The 23,819-nt window shown below is 40.7% G+C and overlaps 1 protein-coding gene across 1 annotated transcript in view; it reads left to right on the top strand.

Moving 5' to 3' along the window:
- Arhgef28 (Rho guanine nucleotide exchange factor (GEF) 28) overlaps window positions 1-23,819 on the top strand; it is a gene marked incomplete at its 5' end in the record, with an annotated part of 297,038 nt that overhangs the window by 224,576 nt on the left and 48,643 nt on the right. Inside the window, 10 exon segments of the mRNA XM_005386067.2 lie at window positions 2,145-2,200; window positions 3,061-3,109; window positions 4,942-5,086; window positions 5,167-5,294; window positions 6,815-6,955; window positions 10,939-11,186; window positions 13,671-13,793; window positions 15,124-15,241; window positions 18,456-18,710; window positions 20,217-20,293. Coding sequence (XP_005386124.1) covers window positions 2,145-2,200; window positions 3,061-3,109; window positions 4,942-5,086; window positions 5,167-5,294; window positions 6,815-6,955; window positions 10,939-11,186; window positions 13,671-13,793; window positions 15,124-15,241; window positions 18,456-18,710; window positions 20,217-20,293 — 1,340 coding nt within the window.

Below are 23,819 nucleotides of genomic sequence, written 5' to 3'. Positions count from 1 at the left end.
GATTTGGTCAGATAGGCTCTTTTAATATCTGCTAATGATCACTTTAAGGCTGTGGAAGGCTAATCATTTAATACTCTTTCATTTTCCTTATGTTTACAATTTTTCCCCTGAGCCTCTGTTAATTATCATTACTGTATTGCTTTTCTGTATTTGCTTAATATTCTAAGACTGATTTCATATTTTAAGAAAAATACATTTTTATTTAGCTGTATCTCTGCTTACAATTTTTAGATTTGTTTCTTTGTTTTCTTGTGCACTTTTGCTCCTTTTTAAAAAAATCACAGCCAAGCTATTCCTTAATTTTGATTCATCTTGGAATAGTCTAGAACAGAATTGATCTGATTTCTGAAACCTTTTGTAACAGAGGGTATATTTTGGCTTCTTTCACACAAGGAAGACAGTTTACCTAGCTAAATAAAACTTTGAACCAAAATCTTTTCCTCCGGTGCTGTATCCACATTGTGCCAATACAGTTGGGCACCTATTGTCCCAGTGGGAGGAGAGTCTCGATCTCGTGTAGCTTGATTTCTTTGTTGGTAACATCCTTTTTCTGACTGGATGCTTGGGAACTGTAAAATTTTTAATCATCTGAATTTTGTCAGAATCTTATCTATAGAATAGGAGTCATTTAGCTATTGTTCTTAAAAAACACTGAGACCTTTTGGCCTCTCCTTTGAGGTGCTTTTTCAGCTGTCCAACATTTTTGTCTATTGTGGCTTTGACTACTATTACTTTTGATCTAATTTTTCTGCTTTCTTTTTTTTGAGAAATGTGATCTCTGATATCCGTCTTTTTTGTGTGACATCTTCTGTTTTATAATTATACCCCTTGTCCTTGCCACATTCTGGAGGGAATCTTTCAAGTTTAATTTCACAACACCGCTTTGATATTCTTGTCACCCAGATCTATCTCAATTTGGCTTAAAGCCTGCTCTTCCCCTTTACCTTCCTCAAGGTCCCTGCTCTCTCACAAAGCTCCATTTTCCTCTCATCTCTTGTCCTATTTCATGTCCCGTTCTCCCTTCATGGCCTTTGGTCCTATTACATTGAAGCCTACCTTCCATCTCTTATTGAAAAGATAGTTTTAATATCTACTTCTTTCTGCTCTGTTTTGGGGCTTCATAATTCCTGTGAGTTTCCAGTGTAACTTTGTTCTGTGGAATCTCATAGAATACATTTTTCATTTCCTTTTATTTACTTGTTCTGGAGTAGAGAGAGCTGTTGGGTTTTGACGGTAGCCTTGACCCTGCTCCTCGGCCACTGGTGTTGGCTGAAATGACCTGCAGCCAGTGGACAGTTGTGGGGCTCAGCCTTGCACCCAATTCACAGAAGAGCACTGGCGTTTATTCAGCATGGCGCTGATGGGCTAGGTTGCGGCCTTCCATCACCAGGGGAAGACTCCTTCTCAAGAAGTTTTTGATACACCCCAGGGTCCTCTGGCTGGGGTGCAGCATGCAGAGTGGTAGAATGAGGGCAAGTTGTGGAGGCAGGAAGGGGACAAGACAGGGGCCCGGTAGAAAGCAGTCCCCACATCACGTAGGCTTCCACGAGGAGAACCTGGGGTTGTGCCCCAGGAAGATGAACAGGAAACTTCCTCTTCCTTTCTTCCAGTGAGAGGGAGCCACATTGTTGTTTTAGGATGTAATGCGTGGGAAGTGGCTAACTTTTCTCATTGAATTTGGTTACCTCACACTTCCACTTAATAGGAGTTTGCTGTTGGAGCTTGATAGTTCATTTTCCCCCCAGAATCCTTGTGAGCCGGTTTTCTTTCTTTCCGTGGTCCTAGCATTTAATCCGGTGTGGGAGTCAGCCAGGTGTGAGAACTCCCTCACCATATAATACATAAGTAGTAGTGAGTCCCCAGGCAGAGACAGAAAGTGTGCATTGTGTGTGATTTCAGGGTTCAAAACTGGTAAAATAATTTCAAGAGATAAAAAATGTCTCCAAGGAATCAAAATTCCAACAGTGTGCTTGCACTTGGGTGGAACTACATGTGATTTAAGTATTTGTCTTTCCTTAGGTTTTCTAAATATTTGTAACATATATGAATTTTTTTCAAAGGCCGGTAAAAGCAGGATATCATCTTGCTCATGTCAGGTTCACTTACATAGATGAACGCTTCTGAATCTTTTCTCTTTATTCCAGACTGTAATGCAAATGTTCATAAGGGTTGTAAAGATGCCCTGCCTCCATGTATCAAGGTAATCATTTCCTGGGCACTGATGAATATATGTGTCTATTTCTGTCTTGTTTGCTTTATATTCTCTGTTTGAAATTTAACTCATTTTTATTGCTATCTAAATTTTTAAAGTGATCACTGTAGTGATAGCATAGCACCTGCTGAAAATGTATGGTTATATACTTAATTGTCCACTTTCAGCAGTGGAAGAAAAGCCCTCGTCTGGCTATGTGGGTTATACTGTATGAGTGGGTTAGGCTTTCTGTTGAGACCCATTTGCCTTACCAATGCAAACCTTGAATATTTTAAATGAAGATTAGAACAATGATTCTCTAATATCAGCCAACACCGGAATCAACCTGGAGGATCTGTTACAACCCAGACCACTGGGCCACATTCTCCGAGTATCTAACAAGTTCTCTGGGTTTGCTGCTGCTGCTGAGACCCCACCTGGGGACCACGGGACAGACGAAACGTGCCGTCTTTGAGTTGGGCTGCATAGATGAAGGCATCTGTGTCTGTTCCCTTCTGGTCATGTCAGAAATGCATGTGCCCGGCAGGATGTTCCTTCAGAGGGAAATGTGGAGTCACAAAACTATACTGACTGAAACACTTACTGTGGCAGGTTACAGAGCTGAGAGCTGCCCTAGAAGGCGACATTTCAGTGCTCACTGTCCGTCATCTTCTGTGGGAGAAGGGGTAATAAGGGATAGAACAAAGAGAAAGACAGCATCCACGGGAACTCCTCTTTGTTTGAAATAAATAAATAAAATAACAAAAAGTGACCTAGATAAGCACCCTGTTCTATGTAGCCGCATGTTGATTCTTGTAGTCCAGTGGCGCTTTGATCTTACTTGGTGTGTTTCTAATATTCTTTACCAGAAATTCCAAGAGAAATACAACAAGAACAAACCACAGACCATCCTTGGAAGTAAGTGATGTGGAAAAATCACAAGAACTTTAAAAATTTTAATGCATATCATACATTTTTCCATTGTAAAAAATACCTCCTGCTTTTGTTTTCTGATTTGCCCAATTATTTCTCCTTTCATTACATAGGCCTGGCATAATTTTTAATTATAGGAAGAGATCAAGAGGATGTAAACTTCCATGCCAGCCTCAGCGCTTTTGCATCATGTGTACTGTATGATCTTTTGTGTTCAGGAGGGTTACAGGAGAAAGGGTTACCATTTTGCCTCAATTCTAAGGTGCTAGCTAGTAGAGTATTCGCTATTGACACTATTTAAATAGATACCTTGTGTCTATTTAAATAACCTTTGAGGAAAAAGAGAGATATTACATGATACATACATAATGTTATGTTTTCCTAGCACATATTTATCTACACAAATACATGCCACACTGTCCTTGACAACTGCAAAGTCTGGTAGAAACAAGTCACGTTTGGAGTCCTTAGATTGTCACTAGTCCCTGTTATGATGACCCGGTACCTTGATAGCCTGTGGTCTTATTAGCACTTTTAGAATGACAGCAAAATTATAAGGGCTCCTGGAATTTTGTTTGTTCATTTTTTTTAAAAAATTGGTACTTCTGTTTTTTTCCTGATATACACATTGCTGAAATCTAAAGCAGTTTCTCTTGTAAGTAATTGGTGATCTTCAACAGTTGTTTGCATCACATGCAAGAATGAAAAGCATTAGCATTTCTTACATCTGAAAATCCTCTGCCTTACTGAGAGTTTACCATTTCTTTTACCTAACGTTACATTGCACAACATGGAGCAGGAATTTTACATGCTGGTAACTGTTCATTTCAATACTGTAATAAAACACAACTGATATTTTGAAAAAACACTTCAATCTGGGCAATTGGATGTGCATAGTCACTCTAACACACTAATGTGTGTGACGACATGAAAGGTTGAGTTAGTCAGGTAGTAGTAGCTGTCACATCTTACTCTGTTATCTTGGCCTCAGAAGTCTCTTGACATCAGTTATAAAGCACCTCTGAATTTCAAAGGTTAAGTGTGAAAATAAAAAACATCGTAGAATAGATAAAACACCATGTAATTCTCCTCTTTACTTGGGAGTCATAGGAAAGAATCACACATACTTAAAATCCTTTGCATTATCCCGTGACCTGTATATGTATTTCCCTCTTTTGCTTGGGTACATGTATGTGATAGCTGTAATATTCTGGTACTGAGATACTTTCTGAGAGTCACTGATACTGTGCATCAAATATCCATGCCCAGAACTCTTAAAGCTGGCCAGGAAAGTATGGGAGCACTCTTCTGTTCTCAGCTGGGCTTACAGGTGTCCTTGGCCTGAGGTTCCATTACCACCAAGAATAAACTCCCAGCCTCACTCCATTCCATTCTCTTGACTTGTTCTCCACGTGCCCGTGTGTTTACTCTCACCATGTGCACTCCAGCAACAGTGCTAATGACACCTTGTGTCTATTTAAAGCTGGCTCTAAGGAGTACAAGCAGTGGTTTATGGGAAAAGCTGGCCAGTGTTTCCCCATTCCATTTTCTTGTTTGCTCGTGTCACCCCAAACACCTGCAGTCCCCAGGTAGAGAGGCAGAAGCAGGCCTGCTGCACAGGTGTCAGGACAGTTCAAAAGGTAGGGACATTTGAAGCAAGTATCAGCTTGTGGCAGGGAGACCAGTTTGGAGGCTGGGCATGCGATGTGTTAGAATTGGCTGTTTGAGGATTTAGCATCTGGCTTTGAAGTGACTTTCCTCACTTGTAATTACTGTCCTCTGTGAGAGCCGCATGCAGCCCCCACTCTGATTTCTAGGTTCTTCAGCTAGAGACATCCCACAGCCTGGTCTCTCCTTGCACTCTTCATCTTCTATGCCTGTTGGACTCCCAGCTCCGAGGAAGGAACCCTCAGGGCAGGTGCCTCTGCTATCCAGAAGCGTTCCAAGTACCACCCTGGAAAGGTAAGGATCAGTGTGTTATTCAGTCTTCATGGCTCAGAGAGGCTGCTGGGGCTAAGCTCTCTTTCCTTTCTCCCTCCCAGCTTCAGGAGGTCAACCACATCCTTAGAGTCTGAGGGTGATGGGAACAACTGGCGAAGCAGTTCTCACTCCGATGAGCTGCTGCAGTCCATAGGCTCCTCTTCCTCCATGGAGACTTTCATCATAGAAGGTAAGGAGAAGATGTGTTTGTATTTACTTATGTTTCCGTGAGCATTTGCTGAAAGGAATATTTTCTAAAGGAAGCAAGACCAAAGCATATTCTTTTGTTCTGTATAAAAGAAGCCTGTTTCATGCAGTTTATTAGGCATGGGTTCTACTTTTAAAAGAGAATTCTACCCTGAAAGAAACAGAGAGTAATCAAGGAGATGGGATGTGCTTTTAAATGGTCGTATTCCCAAGGGAGTGGGGTCATGATCAGCGAAAAGAATGAAATATATTGTGTGTTTGTCATTGAAAAAAGGTTTTACAGCAATTGATGGGCTGGAGTAGGACCCTACATTAAAATAGGTACTTTAATTAGTGAGGACCGGTCTTGCCTGGATTTCCGAGTCCAGTAGTTCCCTCCACTTGTTACCTCCTACTTCTAGGGGAATAAAAGCATTTTTAAAGTGTATTTCATGGGGTGGAATTTAATTTGGGGAGTTGCTTTTCATGTCCAACTTGCATCAATAAATGAAAGAGAACCAAGTGGAAGAAGAGAGAGGGGAGGCCTCTGCCTCGGAAACCTGCTGCTTTCGGTCTGCTGTCAGCTCCCTTTCAGCACTGTGAGCTGGACTGACTCTAACGAGTGCTGTTTAGGGTGCGTAGAATTTGGTTTTCCTGAAGGGTTTTTGCGTATGTGTGTCTAATTTTGCCAGAAAAATCTGCACTCACTTGTGACTTAAATCCTTATATTCTGCTGTGTGCTTTGCCAAATCCTGAACAGTCCAAGGGGACCAGTTCAGGTTTAGATTTGAGAAAACAGGCAAAACACCCTGGGACGAAGAAGCAGTGAGAGCGAGATCCTCGGAGCACACTGCGGCCTCCGAAGGTTCCCTAAAATAGGAGTGAAGTAGAGGAAGCCAAAACAAACAAAAGAACCTTAAGGTCTCTTTTTTTCTTTTCTTTTTTCTATTTTACTTTGGTACTGGGCATCGAACTCACGACCTCAGGCTTGTCAGGCAGGCACTGCTGCTGAGCTACAGCCCCGGCAAGGTCTCTTTTTTTAGCCCCATATACCCAGTCACTTTTTTTTGTTTTTATGAGTACGTATTTTATCAGTTTTATCTGTTTTATTAGTGCATGTTTGCAGTGCACACTGATGTCTGCCATCGCTATTCTCTTACCCAGAGGCTACCCTGTAAGGCAGGGAAGGGGAGGATAAGCCAATCAGAGCCGGCAGTTTTGATCTCCAGTTTTCAAAGCTGACCATCTTTCCAGTTAGGTCTTATTTTCAGAGAAGCACGGTATACACCACATTTTCTGTATCTGTTCATCTGTTGGTGGGCATACAGGCCGCTGTGATTCTTCTTGGACCACTGTATCATTCTGGTTTTCAGGTGTTCCACCTCCACAGGAGCAGGCATGTGGGCTGGGTCATCCCTGTCCCCAGGTGTGGTGAGTGTGTGGAGGCTGTGAACATGGTACTTAGAAAGGTGTGTTGTTCCGTGAGTCACTGTCCTTCTGGCTTTCCTTTTCCAAACGCGTTAGATGTCATGGACTCTTCCCTGTGGAGCGACCTCAGCAGCGAGGCCCAGGAGTTTGAAGCGGAGTCATGGAGCATGGTGGTGGACCCCTCGTTTTGCAGTCGGCATGAGAAGGATGTTATCAAAAGGCAAGATGTTATTTTTGGTGAGCATCTCAGATATGCCCTGGCGCTGAAGCAGTGTGCCATAGAGCAAAGAAGGTGACATGTGAAGCCACACAGACCTGGTTTCTGAGTTCATGCTCTGTGCTAGTTGCCCTGGTCACAGACAGTTTGACTCATCTGACCTCAGTCTCTCCAGCTGTATAATGGGGATAATGACACTCAGGCTTGAAATGTTGCTCTGGAGCTTACATGGGGTACTATGTGAATCTGGTATAAACCAAATTTCATTTCTCCTGCCTTCTCAAGTTACATAGTGTCTTAGTCACTTTCCCATCACAAAATAACCCACGTCCACAACTCAAAGGAAGAGAAGTTTATTTGGCCCACAGTTCCCAGTGGGTTCTGTCCAAATTGGCCCCAAGATAGGAAGAGCAGGGTAGAAGGGCCTAGGAGAGGATGTCAGCTCAAGCCATGGCAGCCAGGAAGCAGAGAGTGAAGGGAGCAGCAGGAACGAGAACGCATCCTTTCGGGTCACACCCCGGGGACCCACTCCAAGCAGCCCCGCTCCTCACAGCACCTTCAGCACGAAGTCTTCAGCCGGTGACCAGTGATCGGCACAGCGCCCTGTGATCCAAGCACCTTCCAAATGTGGGAGATTTTTGCAGAACATTTTGGATCCAAACCATGACACTTGGTCTTGGCCTATACTTTCTCCTCTCGTGTGTGTATCTGCATCTATGTCACGGAGGGGAGACAGGGCCCTTGCATGTGGCCCCACAGTCCAGCTGCATTTACCTGGAACCATCCATGTAGACTATAGTGTGAGACGCAGCATCCAGGTTAGGACAACTTTGGTGGTGTGCCGCCGTCCCAAGTATGAACTAAACTGTGGACGGATGGCACTATTTCATGCTCTTTGGAGTAGAGGCAATCTGAAATAGGGGAGGGAAAATTCCGTACTAGTTAGGAACAATGAAGTTTAAGAAAATTCAAATTCAAAATAGAAGCTAAAGAGTAATTTTAAGAAGATACACTACTTTATGCTGAGGATGTAGCTCATGGGTAGAGCACTGGTCTAGCGTGTGTGAGGCCCTGGGTTCAGTCCCTTGCCTCCCTCCTGCAAAAGGAGCAGCGTCCTGTGAAGATGAGAAGGGCTTTTAGTTTTCCATGGCTTTGTCTGTGTTTGCAGAGAGAGGCCACCTGTCCACCTGTATCAGGTGGTGGTCACCCAGCTCAGGGGAAGAGCACCTGCTGGGGACTGTGGGGTTGAGCTTCTATGGGAAGAAGCTGTCCCTTTTAGTATTTCCCAGGCTTTTGTGTTACGTGGTTATTTGCAGTTATCTCTCAACTGCACATATTATTAAAATCATCTCACCCATTGAGATTGTCACACAGTATTTGGCTGTTGGCGTCAGAAAGCCCTGTGTTCCCACAAAATCCTTCATCTCCTCTTTCTCACTGTTTTTGTAAGATGAGCAGACTTCTTCCTACTTTTGGGGTCGAAGTGTGTAAACGGATTAAAAGATAAAGGGAGGGGCTGAGGATTTAGCTCAGCGGCAAAGCGCCTGCCTGGCAAGTGCAAGGTCGTGAGATTGGTTCCCGGTACCGGAAAAAAACAAAAAAAAAAAAAGAAAAGATAAAGGGAAATCATGTAAGTAAGTGCATAGCACAGAGGAGGTGCTGAAACTACAGCGGGAAATAATAGTTATATAAAGCTCGTGGGTTTCCAGTGAAAGATGTTCTTGGTTTTGATCAACTAATAGTTATATTTAGACTGACTTACTTCCCACAGCTGAAATCCTAGGTTCTTCCCTGAAACATACGAGTTTAGAAATGCTCGCATTTGTAGAATTTATACTCCTAGTACTTCTACACATTGAGTTATTATTTTTTCTCTAACACATTTAGAAAAATTGAGCTATCATTAAAATACAATAAATTAATTAACATAATAAAATTCACCTCTGCACAGTGGATATCTAACAGTTTTTAATGTATTTGCACAATTGTACAATAATCTCACACTAATCCCAGAACATTTCCATCATTTCAGAAAGAAACCTTAGACTGGTATCTTTCCTCACCATTTTCCCTTCCAGTGGCCTCGGGCAACCTCTGACCTATTTTCTAACCTGAAGGATTTACCTGTTTTGGGTGTTTTGCATAAGTGGTACAATATGTGCTATTTTGTGACTGATGCTTGTCACTTGACAGAGTTTTTTTTTTTTTTTCATTTTCTTCTTTTTTTTAAAGAGAAAAAAACCATTAAAAATGACACAGACTTTCAAAACAAGAGGATAGGAAATTAACAGTGGTTATTATATTGTATATTGTTATCTTCAAAGTAGTTGCTAAGATTACCAGGTACATGCATGCAAAATTGATCAAACAGTGAAAGCACAAACTGTTTTCAATGAACTAATAGAAATTAGTAGTACAATTATCTTAGCTATCTTGCATATATATACATAACTTTTTTTCCCTTCCTTCTTTTCTCCTTTCCCCCATCCCAGTAGTTCTTTCCTTTTGAGCAGTTCCTTTCCCTTTCACAATATTTATTATACTGTTTGGATCTCATTTATTCTTCAACTCAGCTATTTCCCTTTCCTTTTTCCTAAAGAATTGAAAACATCATACCACAGCAATATATGTGCATCCATGTTTATAGCACCAAATTTGTAATAGCTAAATCTTGGAAACAATCCAAATGCCCATCAACCAAGGACGGATGGATAAAAAAGATGTGGTATGTTTATATAATGGAGTACTACTCAGCTATAAAGAAGGATAAACTCAAGGTGTTTAGAGGTAAAGGGATGCAATTGGAGAACATACTCATAAGTGAGATAAATCAGACTCACAGGCATAATATTTTTGAGCTTCATTCTACTTGTAATAATATATCAATACTCTGTTCCTCTTTGAGGCTGAATAATATTCCATTTTGTATACTAAATTATTGGTTGATGGATATTTGGGGCCATTTATACTTTCTGAATCATATGGTACTTTATTTTTAATCTTTTGAGGGCTTATCAGACTGTTTGCTAAAAGTAGGTATGCCATTTTACAGCCTTCCAGCAACCGAGGAGGATTCCAATTTCTCCACATCCTCACCAGTGCTTGCTTGCTGTCCATTTTTTTTCTTATAATTATTAGTGTGTGTCACTTAGAATCACAGTGTGAGTATGTGAAGTGTTTCTCTATTTTCTTGCGGTGGTGCTGAGACTCTAACCCAGGGCCTTGTGTGTGCTAGAGAAAGGCTCTTGTGCTGAGCTGCATCCCCAGCACTGTCAACAGCTTGTCACACACTGATTGCACACCTCATTGGAGAAAAAAACTATTCAAATCCTCTGCCCATTTCTAAATTGCTTTTATAAAAGTTTTGAATTGTCAGTTTTTAAAATATGCTCCTTTAATATGTTTTTTAATAAGTTCCTTATCAGAGTGATGATTTGCAAATACCTTCTCCTATTGTGTGTCATCTGTTTTACTTTCTTTTGTGACCTGTGATTGTGATTTAACCATTTATCTCTGGAGAAAATGGAATTTGGGGAAGGTTCTGCAACAGAAAGAACTTTAATGGCTGCATTGAGGGACTTTATATATTTAGATCAAGTTAATTCACCAAATTAATTGTTCATCTACTCAGTGCAAAATCCAAAGGGAAAAAAGCAAGCAAACTAAGTTATATTTTATAGGACAGTCTGGCCGGAATGGGACATAGTTCCTAACAGAAGGACCTAAAGATGCTGGCTCGAGTTGCTGATACGTTTGATTCTTCTTTGGACGTGACTTCTATATGTATACCTTCTCTTAATACCTGGAAAAAAGAAATTAGCTTCCTATTTTGAGCTCAGATGTTTAATCAATGCCGATTCATATGTTGGAAGAAATATTTCTGTCATTCCTGTATGCCCAATCTCTTTTATTTCTGTAACGCAGTATGAGCCGCTAATCTAGGTCTACAGGGACATTTGTGTTTTAAGCTTCTTTGTGATACATGTCTGCTTACATGTTTCAGAGCTAATGCAAACAGAAATGCATCACATCCAGACCCTGTTCATCATGTCTGAGATCTTCAGGAAAGGCATGAAGGAGGAGCTGCAGCTTGACCACAGCACCGTGGATAAGATTTTCCCCTGTTTAGATGAGTTGCTTGAAATCCACAGGCAGTTCTTCTACAGTATGAAGGAGCGCAAGCAGGAATCCTGTGCTGGGAATGACAGGAATTTCGTGATCAACCGGATTGGAGATATTCTGGTACAGCAGGTAAAGAAGGTTTGAGGGCTCTGACCTCAACCACCTAAAAGTTTGTTTCTTGGTTCCTTTTCTCTTGCTGAGACAAAATACTTGACACCTACAAGTTACAGAAGGAAAGGTTTATTTGGGCTCATATTTTGTAGAAATTTCAGTCCATAATTGTCAGGCTCCAAGGCGTGGTCGCATGGCAGAGGGGGCGTCACAGACGAGAAACGGTCCATGGCAGGGCAGGCAGAAAGCAGAAAGCAGCAGCCTCCTGCCTTCCATCTTTCCCTGTGTATCCCACCCAGGCTGCAAGTGGATAGATTGTTGCCACCCACACCCAGGGTGGGGCTTCCCATCATCCACACCCAGAACAATGCTAAACCAATCAGTGGGCTAATTTAGTTGTCACACACCTTTAGTCCATATTCACATGCCTAAGATTCAGCCACCTGTGAAAGCCCACCTATGAGCACATGAGGCTTTGGAAGGACATCTGTATACAATCCATAACAGTTTGTAACTTTTTACAGTACTAAAAACCTGTGAAAAAAACAGAATGGATTTCATTAAATTATTACCAGATGGGCTTGGCTGGTTTTATTTGATGTTGGTTGATGTTGATTGGCGTGGACCATGTCAGAGAGCTCCTAAGAGCCAATGATGGACTCCTGTGTGTGTCAGGACCTGTCTGGATTATCTGGTGCTGTTGCCGCCTCCACCAGGAGTCACAATCCTGAGTGAATCCCCTAGTGAACATTCTGCTGAGACTCCTCGATGTGGTGGGGGTCATGGATCCCCAGTGGGCTGTGATAGTCTCACCAGTGTGTCCCAGATAAATGCTGGCTTGAAGAATAAGGCAACTCTGCTGTCATTAGGACTCTAGGATTCATGTCTAGGCAATGAAACAATTGGGATTTCTTGGTATAGTCTACATATTAGTCTTTGTTGATTATATGGCTTGTGGCTGTTTCCTCTGGTGCCTTCTCATCCTCCAGTTTATCGGTTTTTCCTTTAAAGATTTTGCTTTTGGCATTAAGTCTGAGAGCTTTTGGTCTAGCCACAGATCTCAACGATTTTCTTCATTTTTTTCCTAAGAGTTTGATGGTTTACATTTAAATGTGTTCCACTTTGAGCATGGTTTTTATAAAAGAAAATGCTAGCTAACTTACATTTAGGATTTTTTCTTTAATTTCTATTTTTGGTATATGGATGTCCAGTTGCTGCAGCAGTATTTTTTACTGGAAAGGCTAGTATTTCTCCACTGAGTTGGTTTTTCATCTTTGCAAAAATCAGTTGAGCATTCTCTGTTTCTGTTCTGTTCCATTGTCAATGTTTCTGTGTAATCCTAATAATTGTGTGTGTGTGTGTGTGTGTGTGTGTATATATATATATAGAGAGAGAGAGAGAGAGAGATAGATAGATAGATAGATAGATAGATAGATAGATAGATAGATAGATAAGGAGGAGTCTTTACTCTTTTTCTAAAAATTGTTTAACCATGTCACTTCTTTTGCCATTTCAAATACATTCTAAGAGAGTCTTTTCTATATTTATAAAAATCTTGCTGGGATTTTGATAAAAATTACATTAAGCCTATATATCAAAGTGTGGAGAACTGATACTTTTGCTCTCTTGAGTTTTCCAATTCATGAATGTGGTGTACCTCTCCACTTATTTAGATCTTTGATATCTTTCATTGTCGTTGTGTAGTTTTCAGCATGTAAGTCCTACATGTGTTTTGTGAGAGTTTTAAAAGGCAATTGTAAGTGATTTAAGGATCATCTTTTGAGACATATTGACCTCACACATAGATAAAACTGTAAGCAAAGATAAAAATATCAGAGGTGGTGGTGTAAATTTTAAGTACTTTTCAAGGAGGGATGGATGTGTTCTGGTTTCTGTTGCAGTGATCTTCAACATGAATGTGTGCACATAGAGCTTTCGTAATCTAAGAATTTGACATTTAAATAATTCCACTAATTCTCTCAACACCATTCTGTAACTCTTAGCTCTTTTTCCTGTGCAGATTTTTCTACACAGGCTTTTCTTCTGCTCAGTTCTACTGAAGCGTTCAGGCTTTGTCTTTTCTTCAGTTAATAAATTGACATTCTGGTTACTCGTCATTTTCAATGGCAGAGTGCCTCTTAATCTACTTGTGATGTGTGGACATTCAATACATAAAAATATTTAAAATACAGATTAGAAGGATAAAGCTGTATAAAAAACCCCAAATAGAATAGACGACATGGAGTGTTTTTCATTTGCCTATTTGGTGAGTAGTATATTAGTGTATTATATTATAACATAATATAATCCTAAATTGACTCATCACTTAACAAGTTTCTTTTATGTTATTTTTAGAAGTCTCTGGGGAAGAGAAGTAATATATTCAGAAATTTAATGTTTGTTCTAAATTTGCTAGAAATATTTTAAACTCTATTAAAATTGCATGTTCTTTTCTATGTTTAAAACCTATTAAATTTACAATTACTGAAATGTTATCCTCAGTTTTCAGAGGAAAATGCAAGTAAAATGAAAACAATATATGGTGAATTCTGCAGCCATCATAAGGAAGCTGTTAGCCTCTTCAAAGAACTCCAGCAGAATAAAAAGTTTCAGAACTTTATCAAGGCAAGTATTTCAAAATTTGATTACAAAGTGGTAAACCAGCGTGGGGAAATCATCCATGCCCATGTCTTGTAGGATTTAGACAAGTTTCATATCTAGGTTCTTGTTTTCAAGGGAAAGAGAAGGAAGTGGTAAGTTTGTGGGAAAGATGGAAAATCTCTTTTCTATGTTACATATTTCTCCAGAGTCGTTTCTTTTGGTATCTTAAATCTGTGGGGTCATGTCCTCCAAACTTCTGCTAAGATTTACGATATTCTGGGAAGCTGTTTCATTCCCTGACAAGTCACATATCAGAGAAACCAAAATAAAAGCAAATACAGATTCCACCCAACCTCTTTCAAATTAGTTTCAGGTATTAGTTTGCTTCAAAATTAGAAGCAAATCCATGGCATCTTATAATTTCATCTGTAATATATATCTCTAAAGAGTCTGTCTTTTATATCTAAATGAATTAACAATAATTCTTCAATGTCTTCAAATTTCAGTGTTTATCTCATGAAATTGCATTCCTTCAATCAGGCTTTTACAAGATTCACATACTGTATATGGTGATTATCTCTTAAATCTCCTTTAAATTGAATATTCTCTTTCCCTTTTTCTCCTTTCCACTGTGCTTGTGGAAGAAATTTGTCCTATGATACTTCTTGAATTCTAAACTTTATTTACCATTTTAAGAATGTTACCATATCCTCTCTTTCTCTCTGTCTCTCTGTCTCTTTCTCCGTCTCACTCTCTCTCTGCATATAAATTGTGTTGAGGATTTGAAAACTTAAGGAATATTTTGTTTTTTGTTTTTTTTTTGTTTTTTCTCCGGTACCGGGAACCGAATTCACGACCTTGCGCTTGTCAGGCAGGTGCTTTTTGCCACTGAGCTAAATCCCCAGCCCCTTAAGGAATATTTTGAAATGTTCAGCAGAAAGTTGCCCTGCCTGGCAGGAACTTTAAGTGCTGTAATGCCTAATAACAAATATGGCAGAAGTCATACTGGCTAAACAAATAGCAAAATGAAAACTCATGCTCAAAATTAGCTTTGATTTCTGACTATTTTTCAAAAAAAAATGTTATTCATGATTTCTGATAATTTGCTCACTTTTGGAGTTAATTACACAAACATCAGAGTAACTTGAAATTTCTTGCGATCTTGGAGTATTGGGATATTGAAATTAATGACAAAGAGTAACAGTGATGATGCACCAGCTTTTAATTAATGATGATAAATACACTAGGTCTGAAAAGAATTGTTCTGTTGGAGATCTTTTGTATTACTAAATTTACAGCTAAAAAGTAAATACAACTGAGAATTTGTATATATAAAAATGTGCTTACTTTTAAGCTCCAAAATAGTAATCTTTTGGCTCGACGCCGAGGAATTCCAGAATGCATCCTTCTGGTCACCCAGCGCATCACGAAATACCCCGTTTTGGTGGAAAGGGTGCTGCAGTACACAAAGGGTGAGTGATGACTCCTGGACGGTGTTTGCCTTTCTTGTTAATTTAAAACATAGCCGAGGTGTGCTGAATGGCTAATAATGTTTGTATCCTCTGACTGGTAAATATTTCCATTATTTCTGCTAAAGCCCTAGATTTGGGGCTCACTTCGAGAAACTATCTTTTGTAATACAGCTGTCTACATAGTCTGAATTCTTATAAGTAGCTCAAACCAAGCAAGCTTCTTCACATGATCTTGCCTTTCCACCCATATGGACCTTTGTAGTACCTCCTCTTCCTGGTACTTTCGCAGCATCTGATGAGACGTGATGCTATTGTTGCCATCACCAAATGTCAGCTCTCCCCCGCAGAGAATTATCAGCCTAGAATGTTGTGTGAAAGAACTGTTTTGTTCCCATCAACTCGTCAGGTTTCAGGAGTAACATCTGAGCATCTTTTAAAAAACTATCAATGCACATGACTGGACTGTAAGCTCCTTGTAGGATTTATAAGGCCTGTGTCTGTCTGGTTCGTAGCTAGCTCTTCAATGCCTAGTGTAATGACTGGTACAAATTAGACTATCAGTCAGTAAGTACATAGTGCTGCAATGGGAGAGTAAGTTAAAACACCTAATTCTCAAACTAGCTGATCGACCTTGATTAAAACTTATTATTAGGATGGTAGGGTGTTATGTTAACACGGGCAATGGACTTGGCATTGTGTAGATTTGCATTGCCATTGTATATATTAGCTCTGCTCCTTAATAATTGGGCAAATTAACTGAGCTTCAGTTTTCTCTATTACAAAGTAGAATTAATAATCCTAGCTTTATGGAACTGTTGTGAGAGTTAAAGGAGATTGTGTCAGAAAGTGTCCAGTACAGAGCTGGTATGAGCAAAGTGTTTACAAATGGGCATTGGGGTTTTTGTTGTTCTTTTTGCCATTATTTTTATAACTTGATTAAAATGGCATCAGGATCTTAAATCCCCACTCTACAAAACTTATCTCCTAATCCTTTTCCTTGGAGGGCATCTAAATAACATGCCTAGTTTATTCTTTCCATTTTTTTAAAGTCACATTTAGAATTAAGGCCAGGCAAGGATGGTGGCATCTACTCCTTAGGTCCCATATCATTGTTCTGCATAATTTAATGCTCAAGAGAATACAAAAATAATATAAAAAGAAAAGCTTCATAAGTTTTTTTCTCAGCAGAAGAATGAAGACAAAGTTAAGGCTTTTCAGCTTGTATCATGTTTATATTCATTCTCTGAAATTTATCACTGCAATTCAAGGACTGAAATCTGTCAGATTGTATTAGTCAACTCTTGCTACTTCAAGATCGTTCTGTGCCAAATTCCTGGTAAGAGGATTGGTAACTGTAGAATCCCCTATGGCAAAAGCTGGAAGTGTGAGATACGGGTCCCCCAGCATAGTTAGCATGGTGGCAGGTAGACTCCCCTCCTCAGAACAGCCCGTACCAATGTCCAGTCACTCTCGGACTTCTAGGATGTTGGGTCACATGACTCGTTATGACTGTGCTCCTCAAACCTTATTAGCCATCCCCTCCTCCTGGAGGCCTTGCCTACATGCTAACTCTGAGTGAGGGGCGGGGAGCAAGGCCAGCATTTCTGACAAGATTCCCGGGGAGCGCTGACATTGCTGCACTGCGAGTGACCAGGCATTGCAAGACACTGTCCAAGGACACTGTCCAAAGATGTGGAGCCTTTTCCTGGCCTTGCCCCCTGTCACCCTGGAACTTAGTTTCATTTTCTGTACTCAGCTTGTCTACTGATGAAGTAGGTTCTTTAACAATAAGACCCTTCTTGTTTTTTTGTGTGTTTGTTTGTTTAGTTTTTTTTCCAGTACCGGGATGGACTCACGACCTCGTGCTTGCCAGGCAGGTGCTGTGCCCCTGAGCTAAATCCCCAGGCCTTAAATGTGTTTTTTGTTTTTGTTTTTGTTTTTGTTTTTTGGTTAACAATAAGACCCTTTCTGAAGGAAGCAGCTTTGGGGAGATGAGGTAAGGCAGTGAGGTAAATCCTTCAATAAGTGGGGAGAGAACCTTCCTTGTAAAGATGGGGGTCAGGATCAGTTCCTTAGGGTTTCCTAATGAACGCCTCACAAATCTATGAAGATATTCAGACTTGGGACCCTTGAGACCCTTTGGAGGCAGATCCCCATTTGGCTGGACTACTTCTTCTAAGAATGTATTTCTGGGACTCTGGACTCAGGAGAACCCCTGGATTATCTATGAGTTTTTCTTTTCTTTCCTTTAGTGCATTCTGTTCCCATCATCCCAGTCCACACCAACTAGATAATCTTCATCATCACATAGGGAAAAATTTTGCTAAATTCGCTTGCATTGGGAGAGTCAGGGGGCTGTTGCTGAAACTCCTCTAGGATATTTTCTTAAGGTAATCCAGGTGTGAGAGCAAGTGAGCAGTACTTTAAAGACTAACAGCTGGACTTGGCCATTATTTACTCGTTTGTCTTGAGCATGGCTGATTTACCCATTTTGCGCAGTGTCTTGGTCCCATGGAAATATTTCACTTTTTCACAATCGGAAGGGGAAAAATAAAATGTTACATCAAATAAATGTTTTAACTGTAATATGAATATATGTGTGTCTTTGCTAATATGGCTATAATGTATAGTTTTGTTTTTTGTTTTTTGGGTTTTTTTTTGTTTTTTTTTCTGGTACCAGGAATCAAACTCACGACCTTTTACTTGCCAGGCAGGCTCTGTGCTGCTGAGCTAAATCCCCAGCCCTGAGGGACTAGTTTTGAATATTTTTGTAGAGGAAGGGATCCAAGAAGGCAGTTGAGTCTGGGACTTCTTCAGATCACCCTGTGACTGCACTGCTGGGTCAGTTCTTGGGAGCTCATTGTGGGAGTCACTTGGTAACCTGTGTCCAGGAAGGAAGGCCCAACTTCATCTATGACACGTTCCCTGCTGCAGGGGGAGACGTCATACTCAGCCTTAGAGCACCAATATCTTATTGTCAATTAAGTCACATCTAATAATGCAAATCTTCTGTCATAAATATTTTAATGGTTCTTCTTCGGCATGTGGGCGAAGTGGAACGATCATATAAGTTTGAATTTAATCTAACATTTTTCTAATGGGATTTCTGCCAGTTGGGTGATACATTTCACTATATTTAAAAACAAAAGAAGAAATTTCTTTTCTTGCCCTCTGGCTTATTGCATGGTGTTCTCCCTTTCTCCTTCCCGTGCAGAAAGAACCGAGGAACATAAGGACTTATGCAAAGCTCTTTGCTTAATTAAAGATATGCTTGCAGCTGTGGATCTAAAAGTTAGCGAGTATGAGAAAAACCAGAAATGGCTTGAGATCCTGAATAAGATTGAAAACAAAACCTACACGAAGCTCAAAAACGGCCACGTGTTCAGAAAGCAGGCACTGATCAGTAAAGAAAGGACACTGCTATACGACGGCCTTGTTTACTGGAAAACTGCTACAGGCCGCTTTAAAGGTACTGTGTTCCAACTGCACCAGCACTCCTCTTTTCATGCATCTTATCCATTCTGCAGAGGATGGGTTTTTTAAAAACAAGAAGGTCAGACTTGCCAGCAGACACAGACAAACCCTTGACTTTTCAGGTGAAAGTTTAAATTGTGAAGTTCAATAGGCAAATGTGAGTGGTGGTGCAGATCTTTGAAGGGAGCTCACTGCTCTGAGCCAGAACCTTCCTATGTATTTTTATGAATCTGCAAGTTTGCCGTCTAAATCAAAGGCACTGAGAGTTCTGCTAATTGTTAGCATGGAAATGTAGTTCTGGCAAGTGTGGTGTGTTGAAAGCAAAACAGTACACCGACACGGCCAGGGTCTGTTGTGTGCCAAGTAGCCTGGGGCTGTCAGACAGGGCAGAGAGGGGAAAACACTGTGAATATCGACTTTGCTGTTGCGTCAGGTAACACATCTGCATACCTGCTGGCGCTGGTATAAGCACTGTTTTGGTGCTCCTGTTCAGTAAGGGTTATTAACTGGAGTCTGTAAACCTGGCTAGAGTCTAAAATAGTTTATTTCAGTTGTTAAGAGCCAAGCACATAGCTAGTACCTTGCCTGACTCAGGGTTTTTTTTAACTTGGTGACATTAGAGTCACCTCTAGAGCTTAAAGAACGAATCCTGCTTACATCTGCCCTGTGAGTTCTGATATTTTTGGTCATGAGATCAAGCCCAAGACCTAGGGATGTTTGAAAGCTCTCTAGGGAAGTCTGCTCTGCAGCCAGGTCTAAGAACCACAGGTCTGCTCTTCTTCTTTTTATTTTTTTTCCTAACACTTCATCATAATAACTTCCTCGGGTATGCAATGAGAAGTAGAAGTTGTTAAATTCTAGTTCAGTGTCTCATTACTCTGACAATCCAGTTTTGATGGAAGTTCAACTAATATCTGAACCAGATTTGCTGATCAACAGTTTACAATGTTGTGTCAAAAAAAAAATCTTAACTACAACAGCTAGATTCTGGGGCATCTTGTCCATGTAGTAGAATGAGTGGTTTGGTAGCTTTGGGTTGCACTGATGGAGTAAAGATGGTTCTTGTAAACAGTGTCTCAAACCTTGTTCTGATCCGGGAGAACAGAGAAGCAGGCTTTCGTGTGTGAGTTGAAGGGAAGTTCTCTCTTACATTTTTAATTAAGCACCTTTCCTCCTAAATATAAGGGTTTTGTTAGAACCCTTATATTTTATATTTTCCTTTCATTTTGAAAATTGCAGCATTCCATTTTTCTGGAAATCAGCTATAGTCACACATAAACACGTCCAGTTAAACATGGGTTTCTACTAAGCTATCTGTGTATCTCTAGCTGTAATAATCTAGGGGATTGTAAAAGTTTCATAATTAGGCTCAATGTTTTATTATTAGTCTCTTATTTTTATTAAATCGTATTTAGATTTCAAATGTGAAATTTGGGTATTTAGTCAAGTCATTTGAGCTATAGTTTGCGTCACTAATACTAAGAATGTTTTTTCTTTGAAGATATCCTAGCTCTACTTCTAACTGACTTGCTGCTCTTTTTACAAGAAAAAGACCAGAAATACATCTTTGCAGCTGTGGTAAGTATATGATGCATATTTTTAATAATAGATTTAATCTGCATTTCCTTGAAAAATCCCTGAACTTCCTAGTAAACTGAAATGGTCACTACAATGCAAGAGCATGGGCCTGTGCTATTCCCACTGTGTCAGCGATCTCACAGCTGGGTCAGAAGTGAGCGTCACCAGTGGTGAAAACATTGAAGTACTTCGATACTGGATGAGGACAGGCATTGCCCTGAGACCCCGTGGGCTTCCCAGCTGGCTGCTACCCTACACTTTCCTCTAGTTCCCTTTTCTCACCCGCTTCTCTCAGATTTAGCAGCTAAGATGCTAATGCTGGGCACCGTTTCCAGCATCTTACCCTCTCTGTTCCTGTTGGATGCTGCCCTTGTTGTAGCACTTCCGAACCCCACTCATAACTCTCATGGTGATCTTCTACCCCACAAGACAACACCATCCTGGAATCAGAAGAAGAATTTTATTTCCACTACAATGACTTCTGACGGTTAAGGTTGTTCATATAACACTGGACTTCATGACGTCTAGGTTAGTCTTGTCAGCACACAATTAGACCAGCAGTAAAAACCAGTATTTTGTAATATTCCTTAAGCAGCGTTTATGTGGTCCAGAATAGTGCAGAGAAGACAGATGTCGTCAGTTCACTCCTCGTCAGCCTGACGGAGCAGCAGGCCCTGACGCAAGCCACAGTCCTAGTCTGGGAGCATAATAGTGGCTCTGTAGAGTGGGAGTGTTTACTGTCCGCTGAGTGATGGCCTATTTAGGGGCACGAGGAGATAGCATCAATTCCATGTGGCTGCAGAAAATTCGAAGTTTAATGAAGTTTCTGTTTTAATGACATTTCTGTTCTGCTGCTTAGAGAAAACAAAGCACATCAGCCTAGCCATAGGGCTGTAGAGGGCAGAGGCCTGAGCAGTGTCTCCCCTGCCCGCTCTAACTGATTAGGCTGCCTGAGAGGCTTCTCCACCCTGTTCAGCCACTGTGATACAAGTTGTATGAAGGTCAGAAGGCTTTGTCACAGAGCTACAGCAGAGGATGTCAAGAAGCCTAACCAAGTCCTCGGGTCCCTGATCCATTTGCACTGAATTTCCCACAAATTGCACAAAAACTTCCTGATTTGCCCAGCAGCCTTTTAATGCTGTTATTTGGGACACCTTGAATAAACAGAGGAAAAGGTGGAAAGGTAGGGACCATTTTGTTTAAACTGGGAGATGATGAGGGCCAGGCAGGAAGAGAAATATTTATATTGTATCTTTATAGAAACAAGGATTTCTTCAAAGCGAGAGACCTGTAATGAAGCAAATCCTGCTTCTTGGGTGGTATCACAAACTAACTGGCCTGCAGATTGCTCAAGAACTAGACTCAATATAAAGACAACTATCTTGCTTTCTAGGACAGCATCACATAGGGATTCAAATCCAACTGTGATGCTCAACTTCCTGTATGACTTGAAATATACATCTGTCTCTCTTATCTCTCGTGACCCTTGCAGAGTTATCTGTACCACCCAGAGACGACACTTTCCTTTAAGTGGGAGGTGAAGAATGCAGTCTGCAAATAGCAGAAGGCCAACTAGCCAGTAGGCAGCCATAGCTTATCTCTTCTTGGTAGAATGTATTTAGTCATGGACAACAGTATAATGTTGCAGATACTGTTTCTGGAACATGTTAGCCCGATGCATGGCTATATTCATAAAGGTGATATTATGGAGCAAAAGAGAAAGCCTACCTTATCCTTAAAAAGTCAAGGTACTGTATTGTTGGATCACATATTCTGCATCTCTCTGACAGTAGCCTCTGTGTCATCACTGAGGTGAACATCACAGAGAGTTGAGGCGTTAGCTAAGGGCATACAAACAACTGCATCTCTAGTTCTCACCATAGTTTTTATGGAAAGTTATGCACACACTAGGACTGATGGTGAGATTCTACATTCTTTGTGCACTTTAGAATAATTAATTACTTTTAGTAGATGCGTATCCTGCTACATGTTCTAGAAGACACGATGACTTTGTTTTTATTGGTACATATGCGCAGTACACAATGATTAAGTTCACTGTGGGAAGTTGGTACATGAACATAACACATCCTAATTCTTCTTTTATCCCCTTTCCCTCCTCTCCTTCCTCCTCCCTCCACCTCTTGGCCCCCTTCTTTCATGGAAGTCCTATCATAATGACTGGAAATGTCTAAATGACTGAGGGGAACAGAATAGAGTCATGTCCTTACCAGAGTTTTGTTTTTTGTTTCTAAAGAAGGTTCATCTGGAAATAGGGGATAGTATCCAAACCTAGAAAATTTATAGGAAAAAGTAGATGTGTTCACTAAGTCCCAGACTTTTGTGTCTACAAAGAATCTCTTGAATACCAAAAAAGACAATTGAGAAATTACATAAGAGGACAAAGTAAATGTGTAGATCTGCAAGGTCAAGTTCAAAACAGGAAGCAAACCAAAGATATTTTCATCACAGTGGAATCACACGCTGATGGAATCAGCACAGAATGGTCAGGGTGGAGGAGAAAGGTTAAGGACAGCAGCTTCTTTCCCTCTTTCCTGACAGCAGAGGTCCTCAGCTTCAAATACCGGTAGGGACTGGGCAGAAATATAAATGTGCAAACCCAAACGGAGTCAGTGTCGTGAGACAACAGAGGGCAAGGGGGATTGTAGTCAACCAGTGAGTCCATGTCTCAACTCAGATTGGACAATGATTACTCAGCTGTATAGACAGTGTTTTAAAGTGACAGTGTGGGCCCAGGACTGCCAGTCTTCTGTTTTTTCTCAGGCACCCAGCAACCTAGAAAATTTTAAAAGGTTCAGTCTTCCAGTTTTTAAACATTGGCCACTTACTTTTTTTTGGCGGGGGGGTTTCCAGTACCGGGAATCAAATTCACGACATTGTGCTTGCAAGGCAGGTGCTGTGCCGCTGAGCTAAATCCCCAGCCCCTGGCCACTTACTTTTAAAAAACTACTTTTAAGTGCTATGGCACAAACAAAACATGCGGGCTAGGTTAGGCCTTGGTGTCTCCAGTGTTCGCTATCGGTCTCCAAAGCAGACGTGTTTCCTCAGCTTCTGGGAGTTTGAGTGCTCGTTCCCTGCTGGTGTTTAAGTGTGAAGGGTGTGAGTAATGATGGATGCATCTCTCATGCCTCCTGGTTTGGTCATGATTTAATGAGTGCTGTTTTCTATGCTTTTATTTATTCTTCACTTTTGAAAGATCTTACCATGCCTCTCCCCTCCTCCTCCAACACTATCCAACATGTTCAAATAGTGTCACTATCTCTCATATCCTAATTCAAACCCACTCTGTTTTACATACAGAGGGCATTTACCTTGTAAGCTGAGGAAGCTGAAATGCTACACCGAAACAATGAAAGCAGATAACATCTTGGAGAATAGCTCCATTATAGGACAGGGGCATTAATGATGCTCAGAGGCCCTCTCTCATTCAGAGGGTAGCATTCCAGAAAGCTTGCCACAAAACTGCTTTTGCTTCCACTTTCAGCGGCATAGCATGAAATTAGGTAGA

Source organism: Chinchilla lanigera, unplaced genomic scaffold, assembly GCF_000276665.1.
Source record: "Chinchilla lanigera isolate Chin_1 unplaced genomic scaffold, ChiLan1.0 scaffold00024, whole genome shotgun sequence".
NCBI lineage: Eukaryota > Metazoa > Chordata > Mammalia > Rodentia > Chinchillidae > Chinchilla > Chinchilla lanigera.
The sequence above is the reverse complement of the archived record's forward strand: the minus strand, read 5'-3'. Positions and strand labels throughout refer to the sequence as shown.